At 44.3% G+C, this 15,182-nt stretch overlaps 1 protein-coding gene and 2 long non-coding RNA genes across 6 annotated transcripts; all 3 read left to right on the top strand.

Annotated features, from left to right (window-relative positions):
- Positions 1–229: 229 nt before the first annotated feature.
- Positions 230–3,432, top strand: LOC127323673 (uncharacterized). Of its 2 annotated transcripts, XR_007865866.2 has the most exons (5): positions 230–962; positions 1,053–1,575; positions 1,766–2,523; positions 2,823–2,889; positions 3,009–3,432. It is a non-coding gene; the product is annotated as an uncharacterized lncRNA (long non-coding RNA). The 2 variants fall into 2 exon arrangements; XR_007865865.2 differs by having other exon boundaries at positions 1,053–2,523.
- A 4,317-nt stretch (positions 3,433–7,749) lies between these two features.
- LOC127323683 (uncharacterized) lies at positions 7,750–9,810 on the top strand. The gene is made up of 2 exons (XM_051351789.2): positions 7,750–8,977; positions 9,342–9,810. Exons 1-2 carry the CDS (start codon positions 7,772–7,774, stop codon positions 9,600–9,602), a joined length of 1,467 nt encoding a protein of 488 aa, XP_051207749.1. The 5' UTR covers positions 7,750–7,771; the 3' UTR covers positions 9,603–9,810.
- Positions 9,811–10,953: 1,143 nt separating this feature from the next.
- On the top strand, positions 10,954–14,898 carry LOC127323682 (uncharacterized). Of its 3 annotated transcripts, XR_011742376.1 has the most exons (6): positions 10,954–11,889; positions 12,007–12,181; positions 12,471–12,704; positions 12,805–12,991; positions 13,619–13,800; positions 14,447–14,898. It is a non-coding gene; the product is annotated as an uncharacterized lncRNA (long non-coding RNA). The 3 variants fall into 3 exon arrangements; XR_007865886.2 differs by having other exon boundaries at positions 12,471–12,991; positions 13,644–13,800; XR_007865885.2 differs by having other exon boundaries at positions 12,471–12,991.
- Positions 14,899–15,182: the final 284 nt, after the last annotated feature.

Raw genomic sequence — 15,182 nt, 5'->3', positions numbered from 1 at the left:
TTTCCTTTACCCCTAACGTGATGCGTGCCTCCCTCATTTATTACTTTGCCTGGTCATTAGTTCAGAAAAAATTTACTTCCTTTTTTTCCGGGTGCGGTGGTTACCGGCAACCGGCTACTACGATTTCTTTCCTTTCCTTACTATTGCTGGGAGGCTCCCGGTAACCGTGGTGAGGATTTTTTTTGTGCTTTGCCACTTTATTTTACCGTGGTGAGTAGTTGTTTTTGGACACACCGCTTTAATCAGGTCGGGAGAAGTCCCACTCTTCGATTGGATCCAGAGAGCTCTCTTCCCCACACGACCTCCTGGTCTCCACCATGAGTGGCCGCCTAATTTGCCTCGGTCGAACTGCCCAGCGAAGTCCTCCTGCTCTCCTCCTCTCGCCGGCGCTGCTGAAGTGAACCAGCCCGCCACCGGAGCTCCAGAGTTTCCAGCCCTCTATCCCCTCCCATCTCTCCCTTCCCCTCTCCATCTCCGACACTCCCCACCCATGGACGCCTCAACGCCTCTCTATCCTCATACGTGACCACCACTTCAGAGGGGGGCATAGCCGAGGGGTGATCTGCACTCCTCTCCAATGACTCCGCCACAGCCAAATCCGGTTTTATGAACAGCGGCGCATCGACCATCCCGTCGGGTGTGTGGCTAGAGGGCATATCCAACTGGTGTCCTTGAGTGCAGCGCGGGTAGAAGGTGGGGATTGTGGGCGTCAACGGCGCCGGCAAAACCACACATCTCCACACCATCGCCGGATGGAGGAGCTCGACGGCCGCAACGTCGTAAAGGCCAACGATAGCCTGAAGTTTGCCTTCCTCAGCCATAAATTCGAGGTCTGCGCCGCCCGGACAGTAGGGTGGAGTTTCTCAGCTCCTTCCAGGAGGAGATGCCCGTGAAGGACTGCCTCAACCTGCTCCAGGGCTCTCTAGCGCGCCACCGAGGATATGGGCCTCATGGGGTCAAGGGTAGGCTCCTGGATTTGGCTCTTGCTTATTTACCAAGGTATTAATATTAGAAAAAAGATTTAGTCCCTGATGGCATCGTTTACAACTCAGGATTTGCAGCTCACCATCATCGACAAGAGAGACTAGCTCAGACTATTGGTGCTCTGTGTTGTTGAATTCTATGCAAGGTGACTGTCTGGCAGTAGTGTCTGGCAGTAGTGAACGCTTCGTAAGTGTGAGCATAAGCCCTCCTTATGTAGCAACCAGTGAAAAGATTGTATTCAACAGGTTGTTCATGGAAAAAAACAAAATGAAGGTCTACTTAATTTAGTGATTTGGTTTTGGTTCTTCTGGATTAGTGTACTTTAAATTTCAGATTTCCTAATTCAACAGGCTTAGCTATGAAAACCCAGCAATACTATCCTGTTTCAGGTTTGCAGTTTGTCAATACACATTCTTTCTTTTATTTAGCGTTTATTATGCAATCCATAACTACAGTTCTGATTTTCCCAGTAAAAGTGTTTCAACATCTCCACTCCCGTGGCTGAATTGGTCAAAGATTTTCAATACTAGGTGAGTGCAGATAGTACAGCGGGAACTAACAGTACCATGGGCAGAGAGTTTTGTTGCTAAGGTACACATGTTGATTTCAGCTGCGTGCCACATGAGTCCTTAGAGATTGTTGAGTGATTTTCTCTGCCAATAATGTTCATTTATAATGTTTGGAAAACATGGTATTTTATATCGATTCTATGAAAAACTCCACCCACATTGTGCCATTGTTCTATTTGTCACACTCATCACCCATGGTGTTCTATTTTTAGTTTCATGCCAAGGTGATGAGGACGCACTATACCATATTCTCGGATTCATGGATAAGAAAGGTCAGTGAGAAAAAATGTCGTGTAAAAAACATATGTGATGGATATATAAAACGAGAAGAGACATTATATTTGAAATAGCGTGGGGTCGTCAGTAAACCTGAGGTGTTGCACTGAGCTACAAAGCATGTTGTTTCACTGGCGAGTTTCCAAATTTTCACATGGTGGATTCTAGATTACTCTGCGGTATACATTTACGGATTCCCTAGCTTTTTCCTCCATAAACATTAGGTAAGTATATATATATATTTAAGTATGTGGTTAGATAACTTTCTATGACTATTGTGTGCCTCTCTTGACTTACTGGGAGAGCAAGCTGCTAAATTTAATGGCTGGAGCAATTTTTGTTGGCGCATTGGTTCAGACATACACTCTTCCATTTTTCTGAGTTACGCGTTGGCTAGATATAACTAGAGTAACTTTATGTTCAGCTGCATGCTTACCATTTCTGTAGTATTTTCATTCTTCTCAGTCGTGTTGACTAGGTTTCTAACTAATTGGTGTCGGACATAATGCTTTCGGACATCCCTTAGTACTAGACTCGAAAATTTAGTTTTCGTTATGTACCTCTCTTCTTATAATTATTGCAGATTTTTTTAGTCCAAGAAGCATTGAAATCTTACTTCTATCCTAGGGGAACAGAATAGAAGGATGCGCACCAGCTAATTGTATAGTCCAATTCAAGCCACCGCTAAAAGAAGGTTCAGTTTACACTCTTCTATTTTTCTGAATTACACGTTGTCTAGATATCTCAGTACTAGAATAACTTTAGGTTGAGATGCATGCAATGATTATCACAAGTACCATTTCCATTTCAGTAATATTTTCATTCTTCTGAGTCACATGTTGAAACTGATTGGTGTCGGCAAGGTAATTATGTTTTCAGGCATCCCTCTGTACTAGACTCGAAAATTTAGTTTACGTTGTATACCTCTCTTAATATATTTTTTGCAGCAGATTTTTTTAGTCCAATAAGCATTGAATCTTATTTCTATCCTAGGGGAACAGAATGGAAGGATGTGTGCCAGCTAATTGTATAGACCAATTCAAGCCACAGCTAAAAAGAGGTTCAGTTTACACCTTATAAACGTTCATCTTTGCTGATGTGTGGAAAAATGCTGAGGAAGACAGAGGAGAAGCATTAGCGAGATTAACTGATGTCGTTTTCCGTCGTTCTTTCTTTCAGATTTAGCTTTCTACTAGAAGCACCATTCTTCCGTTGGAGTTCCTCGCATCACTAGGCTTATGGTAGCTGATACTGAAGTTCACATACTGCTGGTCATCCTCACTGAGCTCTCTTAAGTTCATAGTATATCTTAAGAGTTTGGTGTTTGCTGAAACATATAGAGTGCTTGGTGAGGTGTAGGTGTGTCAGTTCGCATGTGCAATTTTCTTTTTTTTCCTCTTGCACACTCTACATGTGTACTAAGCCATAGTAAAATTTAAAATGGTTGGTGCTGATGTGCAAGCACTATCCGCGGTTTTCGCTCAAGTATGTTGTAACTAGGCGTTTTGTCTTTGTAAATGCTGCCGAAGTGTTTGAAATTCAGTATTCCAGTTAGCCACGGCAGTTTGTGTCAGTTAAGTAGTGTTTGTTACTGAATTTATTGTCAATTCAGTGAGTTAAGCAGATCACAATCAAAATTCAGAACATTGCAGCTACTTTGTCCTGCTTGCTTTAATTCTTTGTTCCCTGGATGGATACAATGGTATTAATGAACACACAATAGTTTAGTCATGAAAAGTTGCCTATTAAGACAGGGAAAAAGCTTAGCTACAATATTTTGTGTCAGAACAATTATCAAAACATATAGTTTCAGTTTCAGATTCGGATTACACTCAGAGTTCCAGCGCAGAAAAGATACATTTCCACTGGTAGAAACTCAAGAAATAGGACATACCAGATCAATCCCCAATCTTCGATTCGTCTCCAGCCATTGTCCATTCGTCACTAGCTGTTGTCACCAATCGGTTCTTCTTCCTCGGTAAGCCGACCAGCCAGACTGGCCATGCCAACGCAATAGATCTTGGCCCGCGGAGCACCGCTGCAGACGTCGACGAGTAGAGCTCCTCACCCTACTATCAACGGATTGCTTCGCGTTTCCCCTTTCTCTCCCTACTCTACGGGTTGCTTTGCCTCCCCCTTTCTCTCGAATCCTCTGGTTGCTGCTGGTTACCCTTTTTTTTAAGTGGGGTTGCTCTGGGTCTTTTTCTTTTTCTGATTGAGAAGCGTTGCTCTGGTTACCTATACAGACCAGTTGCTCTGTCTTTTTTTCCTCTATGTCCACGATCTTAAGAACTGACGGTACCAAATGTGGATCAAAATTGTCAATGCACCCATTTAGATGGACCAATATATGACTGAATGTAACTAACTCCATCCATCAACGTACTAGCCATCCGATACAATTACAAGTAAAATAAAACTCGCTTTACTATATATCTTAGAAGGAGCTAAGAGTAACTATGTATGCTAAAACTATAATAATACCACGGGCGCGGCGGCACCTATGCTTCCTAGTATTTTCTTAAAGACGTGTAGGAAAATGAAATAGTTGGACAGCAACACATTGTCTCGAGTAAGATATATCTGAATTCCTTCACCCCAAGTCCCATTGTTTCTTGGGTCATGAGATTATGTATCCAAATTGCATGGAAATCAATGGACCTTGATGTGAATGCCGAAGTTATTGGACATGTCGAATTCATCATAGGATCTCTACTGGTGCATTCCAGTCCTGTATGGCCATTCCAATTCATTTCTTTTCCAAGTTTTTTTAATATTTCTTTTGTAAGAAACCTATCTATTCTACTACAGAAAACAAGGAATGGATATATCTAAGTATGGATGCACAAATCAGGAAGAAGGCGAAGTGCAAATATAGTGGAAGCCGCCAGCCTGGGAACATGTTAGATGTCAGCCAGGGGCATTTAGATATACCATCTTACGGTAGCTAGTAAGGAGTAAAGGAGCCATTAGTGTGGAGTGCTTTCGAGAATTCATGATAAGATGTTATGAAAACATACTCCTTTTCGAAATGGGGACCAGAGCCCCAGCCAGATGTTATGAAAATGTATGAATGAAAAGGTGAATGTTTCCTTTGGATGAAGTGTCGACATGAACATTCCGAGAAAAAAATGTGGCTAATACCTATGCAACTTGAAAAATGTAGGATATGTCAAAATGATGGTCTATATGTGCAAAATTGTTTTTGTGAGTGATCTGCATAATTTATCCTGTGATGCACAATAAAAAATAGTGATATATTGTGCCGCGGAGTACTTTTTTAGATAATGAAGACACTAGTTCGTATTATGACTTCTCCAGGTTGTAGGGGAACCCACTGAACTTGACCGGACTGATCTACTTGACACTTTGCAAGAGCACCTTCACGGGTGAGGTTGAACGAGGTGGTCTCATTTCATCAATAGTACAACAAGGACTGGGAGGTTGGCCATGGCAGTGTAGCGGAGGGTGCTGAGCAAGGTATGCAAATCTGGTGGAGCCATGTCGGCTAGCGGTGGTGCGCGGTGAGGGCTCTCGAGTTTGGGCGTGAGAGAGAAGTAGGAGATAAAGAAGGAGAGGTTTTGCGCTTGAGCGAGTTAGTGAGACAACTGTTAGCGGACACGTGCTGCCTCATCGGCCTCTCTCCCCTTATTGTTGAACTCTCTCACCTGGTAGCTGTCTTTGATTCATGTCAACTTGTTTCATGCGTATCTACCGCCGGAGAATAAACACGAAGAGAAAAAATGTTCAACAAGATGACAAATTAGACAAAAACAAGTGTAACTCATCGGAATGGAATTTAGTGAAGCCTAGAAGTTCACTAGAGTGACAAACTGACGATAGGGCCAAATTATTAGTCTATTGCATTTCTAGAGGAAATCAGTAAGTCTCTTGAGAAGTCGGTCTGTACTGCATGAATTAGAATGTACATGCATAGAAAAAAATGCGAACGACAAACATTGGAATATCATGATATTGTGGATGAATCGTCTAAACGATCGCTACAGACAAGTGAAGATTAATTTGGGAGCAAAGTACTTTCAAAACGAATAAAAAAAAGGAGAGAATACATCAATCTTTGCAAAGACAAGTTAGGTGTGGTGGACTCACTACAGTGCAGGGTATGCCAGCTGGTGTCATTTATTCAGCCCACTTGCTAGCACTCCCTCGTTTCTATGGTATTTTCTCGACAAGCTAGAAATTTTCTACTGAGCAAAGCAGTTCATCCACGCCATATACTCATTCTTAAAAGATTGCTAGTTGGAAGACGATGACTTATTGTTTGCAAGTCGGCAAGACCGCACGCAGAAAAAATCTTTCAGTAGCCAAAAGCAGGTGCGATATTCAGCGATGTACCATGTCACATCATACTTGTCGTACCAAAGCAAACAAACTCCGTTTAGAGGCACATTGCTGCAAAAGTGATATGAGACCATGCCCAAATGTTATTTTGCATCCCCGTATTAGTAAATATAGGCTCACAATGTACTCATATATATTACTAATACTTACCATAGTTGTCTCGCATGTACGATTTCTCCAGACGCCTTCCATTCTCAAAACTCTTCGCTATGTTCTCGACGAGGAACCAATATTTAGTATTTTGTAAACTAGTATTAGCATGGTTCTTGCAGTTAGTCATCAAGCTCTTTCTGGTGTACAATAGAACCTATTATAGTGATGTTCTGAACTTCTGATACATAAGCATGGAGTGTTGACTACATAGTTCATTGGCTAGTATGTGGAGGCGATATATATAGGTGAGTGGGTGTTGCTAACTTGGTACCGCAGTGGTAGGAGGAAAAGTGGGTGAAGAAATAATAGTCCTACACGATGTTACACAATATGTACACCATGTTACATAAATATATTGGGGGCATTACTTACTATGTGGCTTCGTTGGTGATATAAACTTTGGTTGCCTGCCTATTAGTTTGAGGTCCATTTTATAGTACATTTACTAGTGCTAGGAGGGGACTGGAGAGTAGTATGAATTGATCGGATGGTTGATAAGTGTGGATATTTTAGGCATTTCCCTAGATGGAGATGAGTTCCAAGAGCCCTTTAGGCATAACTCCAATGCAACCAATCCTCGGAGCAAACAAAATATTACACTAGTTTTTTTTATTTAGTTTTTGCATCTATCTAGCCTATCTCCAAGAGACTTGTCCCCGGCAAGTCTAAATAAGAAGTCTACACAGGGTACTAAACGCATTCAAATTCTAACTTAGATCTTTGTTCAGCAAAACATGTTCAATGTTGTCGAAGTCCCTGTCGACTTCAACATCATATTTTCTCGTCGGTGTATAAATGGGTGTTTTTTCTCATACAAGCTAGTGACATTTGTTTGGACTTACAGAAATTCAGCATGGCAATGTGGTTTTGTTCCAACCGTGGAACCTGTAAGTCAAAACTTTGAAGTATCTTTTTCACTATGGTTAGAGGTAAGAGCAACCCTAGCACATCCCCACAAAAATATCACTCTAGCAGATTCTCTACAAGTCGATGATGTGCCATCTCAATGTGGTCGCGTGGTGCCAAGTGGTGGCTACCCCGGCTGACCCCTCTCTGCCCAGCTATGTATTATCCTACCATTCATACCAGCTTCATATGTAGTTCATGAGTGCTTGAGTTTTAATGGTCCAATGATTTATCTTCTTGAGAAACATTACATCAATTGCTTAATACTGGCATTTGTCTCTGTCTTAAGCTCTTAGGTTCAGTTTAAGGTTATTGTACCATTTTTTTTTGAGAAAATATTGTACCATGTTCAACTTTTGTTTAACACACGGATTCATTGCTTGCTGGACTTGACCGCAACCGCAATGATGATGGGCCTTGGCATTTAGGCCCGGACCTGACCGCGTGGAGCTTATTCTAACGCAGCCCAGGCAGAGGAGGGCGATCACCAAATCCGCCGTTCGAGCTCGCCGCCGTCGGCCATGGCCTTCCAACCTCCACCGGCGGCCGCTCCAACCACCATAACCGATCTCGGCGACGACCTGCTCCGCCAAATCTTCCTCCGCCTCCCGGCCCTCCCGAGCCTCGTCCGCGCCGCCTCCGCCTGCCGTAGATTCCGTCGCACCGTCTGCTCGTGCCCATCCTTCCGCCGCAACTTCCGCGCGGTCCACGGGCCGCCTCTGCTCGCCCTCTTCCTCGACACCTTCATGAAGGCCGTCCCAACCTTCCCTTCCCCACCCCCCTTGCGCCGCCCCGACCGGGACCTCTTCGCCGTCAATTTCTTCGACGTGTTCCGACCACGTGCCGCCGGCCCTGGGTGGGAGGTAGATGCTAGCAATATCCAAACCAACTGCGGGCACGTCGCCCTCGTCAACGGGAGCACCGGCCAGAGAGCCATCTACAGCCCCCTCACACAGAGCCTCAAAGTCTACCCCCGGCCGTCGACGCCCGGGAAGAGCAGCATCCTCCACGGCACGCAACTTGAGTTCCACACGCTCACCGCCGGTGAAGATGGTCAGAGGCCGTCCCGTGTCGTCTGTGTCCGTCACAGCCACTTATGGGCGCGGCCGCGTGTCGCCGTCTTCTCATTGGACACCATGGAGTGGCAGTTCTTCCCAGAGACCACCAAGACGCTGTTGCACGTGAATGAGACGGCCATGGACGCCACGGTGCTGCGCGGGTTCGTCTGCTGGGCACACCGGAGGAATGAGCACATTCTCGTGCTCGACGCGGCGACCCTTCGGTTCTCTCTAATGGACCTGCCAACGTGCTGCGGATGCGGATGCACGACACTGAAGCTCGGCGAGACCGAGGACGGGAAGCTTTGCGTAGTAGGTATAATGGAGAACGCTTGCGTTGCTTGGTTGTGGGCAGGCAGTGATGCCGGTGCCGGCGAGGAATGGACGAAGTACAAGGTGTTCCCATTGGGCCCGATTGTTAAGGAAGCCACCAAGTGCTCGGAAGAGGAAGAGGGTCCTATCCCGGTCGAGGTTGTAGGAGTCGTCGACGGCTTTGTGTACCTTTCTGTCTTCTACAGCAATGGTTATGACAAAAAATATAGGATGCTATTATCCTTATGCATGGAAACCGCGGAAATGAAAGAGGTGTTAAAGAATGGAGTTTGGTATGCTGAGCATGCCCATCCCTACATCATGGCATGGCCTCCCTCTCTGGTGGTACAAATCAAGGTGAGCCTGTACATATCTGTCCATCCACCATCTTCTCTATAGGTTTACTTTTAAAGCATCGGATTACTGTGTTGTTGTGAAAAGCTGCTACTAGCTCCTGTCTCAGGTTTAGAGTTAGACACAGAAACATGGATGTCTGATTTGCGTAAATTATAGTTCAAGAATTCAATTGCAGAGAGTATATATTGTTACAAGGATGCAATGTGTTCAATCTTTGGCATATGTTTTTGTGCCAATTATATGATATATTCACCTTCACTACTTGTTTAAAAACTGATGGTGTATCATTGGAATCTACAGCCTTCCACAATTTTGGAATATAAATGCTTAGTCTTACTTACACTGTAAACCATTTCTGTTTTAGGAGGAATCAGAAACTGAAGTGACTGAAGACGGTGTTGCACGCGATGCTCCTATGGACATGCTAAAATCACCCTCTGTTCTTGCCACTGCATTGCAATCATTCAAAGAAGCTTTGATGAATGATGACGAAGAAAATTCCGTTGAGATGGTGGCCTTTGTACTTCCTGTCGAGGATGAGAAGAGCTCTCTTGTGAGCAAAATCACTACTTTGGATGCACAATTTACGACCCTTAGGGACCTTATCTTGAGGACAAGTGCATGACTCAGAGATCTACATGACAGGTAGATGACATGTGTGCATGGGAAAACTTTGGAGAGTTTGTGACCACTTTCTAAACTGGACCAGACTATTAGGAGTGATCATGATGTAAGTTGGTGTTTCATTTTTTTTCTTTATTTTCGATGATGATGATGGATGTAACCATCAGTCCAACATGAATGAGCTTTTTTTTTTTATCTTTTCAAAGGTTGCTATCTATCTTCCTTGCTCTCATGCTGACCGCTGGGTTTGAGATTCCACTCTGCTTCGTTGGTTCAAAGGTTTTGAGGCAGTTTCAAGTTTGTTGGTTACTTGGTTCCCCTTGCAAAAGAAATGTCAGAGAATGGAGGTATGAACGCCTCATTTTTTTGGAGAATTATGAGAATCAACTTAGAGATTGAACATCCTTTCATGGTGGAGTAGTAATCAGTCTCTGGTAATATCTACGGTATAGCAGAACCATCAATAGCTTTGACAAGGGCTGCTTGTGATGTGTAGAAGTGATGAAGGCATGAGAAAAGCAGACTGATGCCAAGGATAAGTTAAGTTTTTTGGTTGCCTCCTTTTCACGTAAGGAGGATGGGACAACCGGAGTTGGGAGGATTCTCCGTTATTTCTCTGGCTTCAGTATCTTCTCTTCATGTCGCTCAGTTCTGGATTGCAGCTTGGCCATCAAAGCCAAGATGTGTGTGTGCAGAATGGGTCGCTCTAGAGCATCAGTAGGGCACTTGATCGGGATGGATTGCTCTCTGTCATGTCAGGATCACTAGCAGTGCAAGAGACTGCTCCAGCCTAGTTTACAGACTTCACAACTCACACCATATAGAAAACTGACGTACCAAATCATTTCTACAAAAGCTTGTATCATCGTGACAAACACACACACACACATACACCATGATCACTTACAGTAGGCTACTCCAACTGAAAACTAAAGTGGCCAGATAGCAAGTTCCGGGAATATAAGTGGCTCATTCATGGCTGAAATAACTACTATATTAAACCTTAACGATCTCGATTTTTCTCAGATTTTTGGGTTATTTTCGGATTAACAATTGATTGCCACGTATGTTGTTTCTTGGTTGATTTCGTTGCAATTTGCTTGCGTGCATTCTCGGCGTCCTGTTGCATTTTTTCTGCAGTCCATTTCTTTGGTGGTCTGTGGCGAGCTTTCTTTGGCCTGGGTGCACGTAGTCTTTTAGTGGTCTGGCCTAGGAGGTCCCACTGGTAATGATGATTTGCACGTTTTGTGCTGTATTCGTGTCATTTTTGGTAGTCTCTAGATTCATCCGGACACCGCTTTGACCATTATTTTCTTATCTCGATTTCCTCCAATCTCTTCATCATCATCTTCTCCACCGGCCTAATCCTCCCCGACCATCTACGCCTCCGCCGGCCTCCCCCTGCCGGAGCTCCTCCTTCCCATTCTCCCGCACCTCCACCGATCTCCAACTCCAGCGTCAGCTCCTCTTTACCTGATCCTCTGCCCATGCGAATTTCCTTGAGCTCTCCATGATCGCCGGTCTCATTTTCCCCGTCCCCAAATATGGAGCGACGCCGCCACCGGCCGGGAGTTCCACATGCCCCCCGTAGGCCGGGACTCACGCGCACCACCAGACCGGGTTCCCAGTTCGCCGCCGCTCCATGTCGCCGCCGCTATAATATCACCTCCTCCTCGCTCTCAGGTGGCGCAGGCAGCGAGGACGGAGACGGCGGCCTCAACCACGTCCCCAGAAGCGACGCCAACAGCTACGGCGTGATGGAGAAGGAGCATGAGGCCGTGGAGGTGGGTCTGCCGGCGACAGCGCGGTGGAGGGGCGGGCATGTGGTGGTTGGTTTGCACACAGTGGAGGTGTGGGGCGCGCCCGTGGTTGTGGTTGGTCTGCCGGCGAGGACGCGGCGGAGGCGCAGGGCGAGCGTGCGGTCGACGCCGTCCTTCTGGCAACAGCGTGGTGGAGGAATCTACATCTCGCACATCACCCTTCTATTTGTCTCTCCGCGACGCCGGCTGTGTTGGCCATGATCTTCTACCAGCGCGGCGCAGTGCCTCCACAGATGCATGGGCGGAGCAGAGCCGGGACGGTCCCCTTCTGCTTCCACTGTCTCCACGGTCGCCCACCTCCATGCACCTGCTAATGCCCCTGCCCTGCAGCCAACCGCCAGACTTGATGCGGTTGATGTCCGCCGCCGTGTTCTGCTCGATAACCGCAGGGTTTGATCCTGCTCGACAACTGCAGCCAACCGCCACACTTGATGCAGCAACTGGCCTTGCCGACGACGGAGAAAGCAGGTTAGTGCCAACTGCTGAGTCTTCTTCTCCTTTCGTGGTTCTGGTTCGTTTCTAGCTTCAATCTATATTTCTTGAGCTTGGCTGTGTATTTGGAGCTTGACGAGTTTAGGGACGCAGGTGCAGAGCGCTGTCGGATTTGGTCGAGAGGCTGGGCTCGGTGAGGAGGCGGCTGTGGCGGGTGAGTGAAGAAAACTCTAGATCGGCGACGGCATGAACTCCAGAGCCACCAGGATCGAGGAGCGGCATAGAGCGGTGGACGCCATCTGGTGAGCCCAGTTAAATAAGCACGCAGGTCAGTTACCACCGGCCATCCTCAAAAATTCCCTGAACCGAGTCCTAATTATCTTTTCTTGGTTTGCCATTTTATAATGCAGTTCGAAAAGAATTGAATTCAATTTTTTTCTTAGTTCCACATCTAGATTGCAGCTGATACGATTCTCTATTTTTTCACATTGAAATCATGCTTACATGTCACAACAGTATCTTCCTAATTGATGCCCTGCTAGATGTTTGCAAGATCCAAGGTAACATGGAGTTGCTCTTACAGTAGAATAATACAGATTGCTTTTTTGGTAGTGCAGGCTGAAACGATGAGCTGCATGATTGGTGTCCATTTAGTGTGCATTTCTGAACTCTGAATGATGAGTGTCCTTCTTAGTTTTTGTTGTTCAATATAGAGTTTTGCCGATTTGGGCCATACTCAGTACACTGTAACATGGCTCGCTCCGACCACGCCTTGTTTGCCACGGTCGCCTTAGCTTTGAGGCCATGGAGGTTGTGACCATGCGACCCTGGTGGCGCCCTCTCCAGCTTAGGTACGTTGCCACTACCTTTCTTTCCGTTGGGCTGTCTTCCGCATTTTCTCTATTTTCTCTCATGTTGTCACTACTTGTGACAATCATGCTTCGAGCCAAGCACAAAAACATTAAGAACATCTGCACGACATGGGAGCTTACTACCATCAATGAACATACGGGAGGTTGCTAGCATCAATGAAAGAGGCTGGCTGTAATTGTCTGTGCTCTGTGATGTTGAGTTATCCAAGCTGTCTGCCTTATTGAGGATTGCAAAAATAAGTGTCAGTAAGACTTCAGTGGGAAAGGTGTGACAGATTATGTGTTTCATTTTCTTATCTGTCAGTTTTCCCCGCTGACTTGAATTGAGTATTGATTGGATTCGTTAGTTCTTCCTACTATCCTAATTGATTTATATGCATAAATTGTTATTTGAGCAGGAGATTAGCTGATGTGTCTAGGTGTGCCATTCTGTCATATATATATAAACTAATACTTGCCTCTTTATCATCTTGGATCGTGATTCCTATTTTATGCATTAAGGAAACAATACGTATGAAAATATGCACTTTTATTTACTTTAAATATATTGATGAAGTGCTTCAGTTTTAGCTACAGTTTTAGTTCCCATTTGTACTTCAGTTAGGTCCTTATGTCTACAAGGAGAGAAATTATTACTTAAAGTTCTGAATTGGTGTGCATATAATACAGTGAGATGTACCTCTAACTGGTTCTTCCATTTCATTTCTGTCCTCCCTTTAGATTAAGTAAATTGATGAAAACCTGTTTTTTTTGCTTTATCTCTTCCTTTACTGTATGACATGAGAAGACAAAAAAATCAACCAGCTGATGCCATTTAAACGACCTTTGTGATTTGTAAAATAATATAATCAATGCATCAGATATAGAATTGGTCCCGGCTTAACTTCAAATAGTCTGTTCTCCAACTTTGTTACTTAGGTTTCCCCCCATGATCAGTGGGTCACTGCTGATTTGGTCCTGGTGAAGTGTGTTGGGCTAGGAGGGGCGCAGTGACATTGATGCTTACTTGAGGACAAAGGTCGCTTGAGAACGGATGGAGGAGCTGATGCATGCAAGATAATAGTATCTTGCCAAGGTGAGTCCAATCTTGTTTTTTCTGTTACTAGCCGTTGCAAGATTATTAGCATTGGTATGACCAATACACACGAGGTGAGCTGTCTGCCATCTTTTTAGTATTTTCATTTGGGTTTGAATAAGTATGCAGATTATTCCAGAAAAACTGTCTGTGTCTACATGTAGTTTCAGAGAATTCCAGCGGTTATGGTGCATTATAACTTCCTATTCATTAGCTTTGTCTTGAATCCAAAAGCACGAGAATATTTACATTTTTTTCTTTCCGAGAGCCACCAAAATTGTACTTTCGCTTCAACATTAGCAGGGTGACAGACTTCCATTTGTTTTATGCATACATGTAACTTAATTATTTCATCATTACCACTAACTGACAAATAAAAAAACTTAGACAGTGGAGATTGTTACTTCCATATATATAAGAATATACTTAAAAAAATATATAAGAAGAGTTTTGTTCTTCCAAGTTCTTCTGTTACCGGTGCAACTTAGTCTAGGCAAAATATGAGGGAGACGATATTGGTCTTGGAGGCATGCAAAACCAACAAGTACTCTTTGCTAGCAAGCTCGATTGTTTCCTATATAGAATAACTCATAAGATTTCGCAAAAAAAAAAGAATAACTCATAAGATTATTTGTTTACATTTCAGGCAAATACAATGTAAGACTTCACACCAGACAATTCCATTGATAATTTCAGAGGACGGTTGAAGGAAGGTTCAGTTTACATGTTTGAGATGTTCAACGTGATTCATTTTTTCCGTCTCATGTGCATGAGCTTGCTTCTTCGCTGGCGTGGTATTATGTGCTTTCGGATTTACCATCTGGTCTGCACTGAGATGGGCATGAATGCGTGATGTTTGGGTCACTGTCTCTCGGAGCTTTCTTTTATTCTCCATCAACCTGGTCATGTTGTTATTTCCGATTCGATTTCCTCTGGGCTGTCGTTTTATTTTGGGTTCCACCTGATGATTTGTTGCCAAACATATAAAACCAAGTTAGCTCCTATTAGTCCCTTTTTTAAAATGAAAAGTTGTTGTCACCCATGTACTACTTGTGTATTGTAGTGCAGCCCACCAAATAAGACAATCGTATAGCCCGTTCAATTGCCAAAATGTCCCCGTTCCCTTTTTAGTACACCACACTTTCATCCTGGCACTGTAAATAATCAAATAAACTAACAATTCAAAAAGAAAATGTAGCGACACAGGCGCGGCGTGCCGTTGCGCCTTTATTTGCTAGTATACATTACAACGAACTTCTCATTTGGGCTGTTATAACACCAATCAACATGTAATTCTGAATTAAAGTAAACTGTACCTACTTAGAAATCAACGGTGGGAGCCTTTGTAACACATGTTCAATATATTAACTTTGTACAGAAAT

The sequence above is a fragment of the Lolium perenne genome, chromosome 4 (genome assembly GCF_019359855.2).
Source record: "Lolium perenne isolate Kyuss_39 chromosome 4, Kyuss_2.0, whole genome shotgun sequence".
Lineage (NCBI taxonomy): Eukaryota > Viridiplantae > Streptophyta > Magnoliopsida > Poales > Poaceae > Lolium > Lolium perenne.
This window is presented reverse-complemented; position numbering and strand designations above follow the sequence as displayed.

Excerpts from the sequence above, each read along its gene's own strand:
- LOC127323683 (XM_051351789.2), top strand. The coding sequence starts at position 7,772 with ATGGCCTTCCAACCTCCACCGGCGGCCGCTCCAACCACCATAACCGAT. Across the intron at positions 8,978-9,341 it reads CTCTGGTGGTACAAATCAAG|GAGGAATCAGAAACTGAAGT; the intron begins GTGAGCCTGTAC and ends TTTCTGTTTTAG.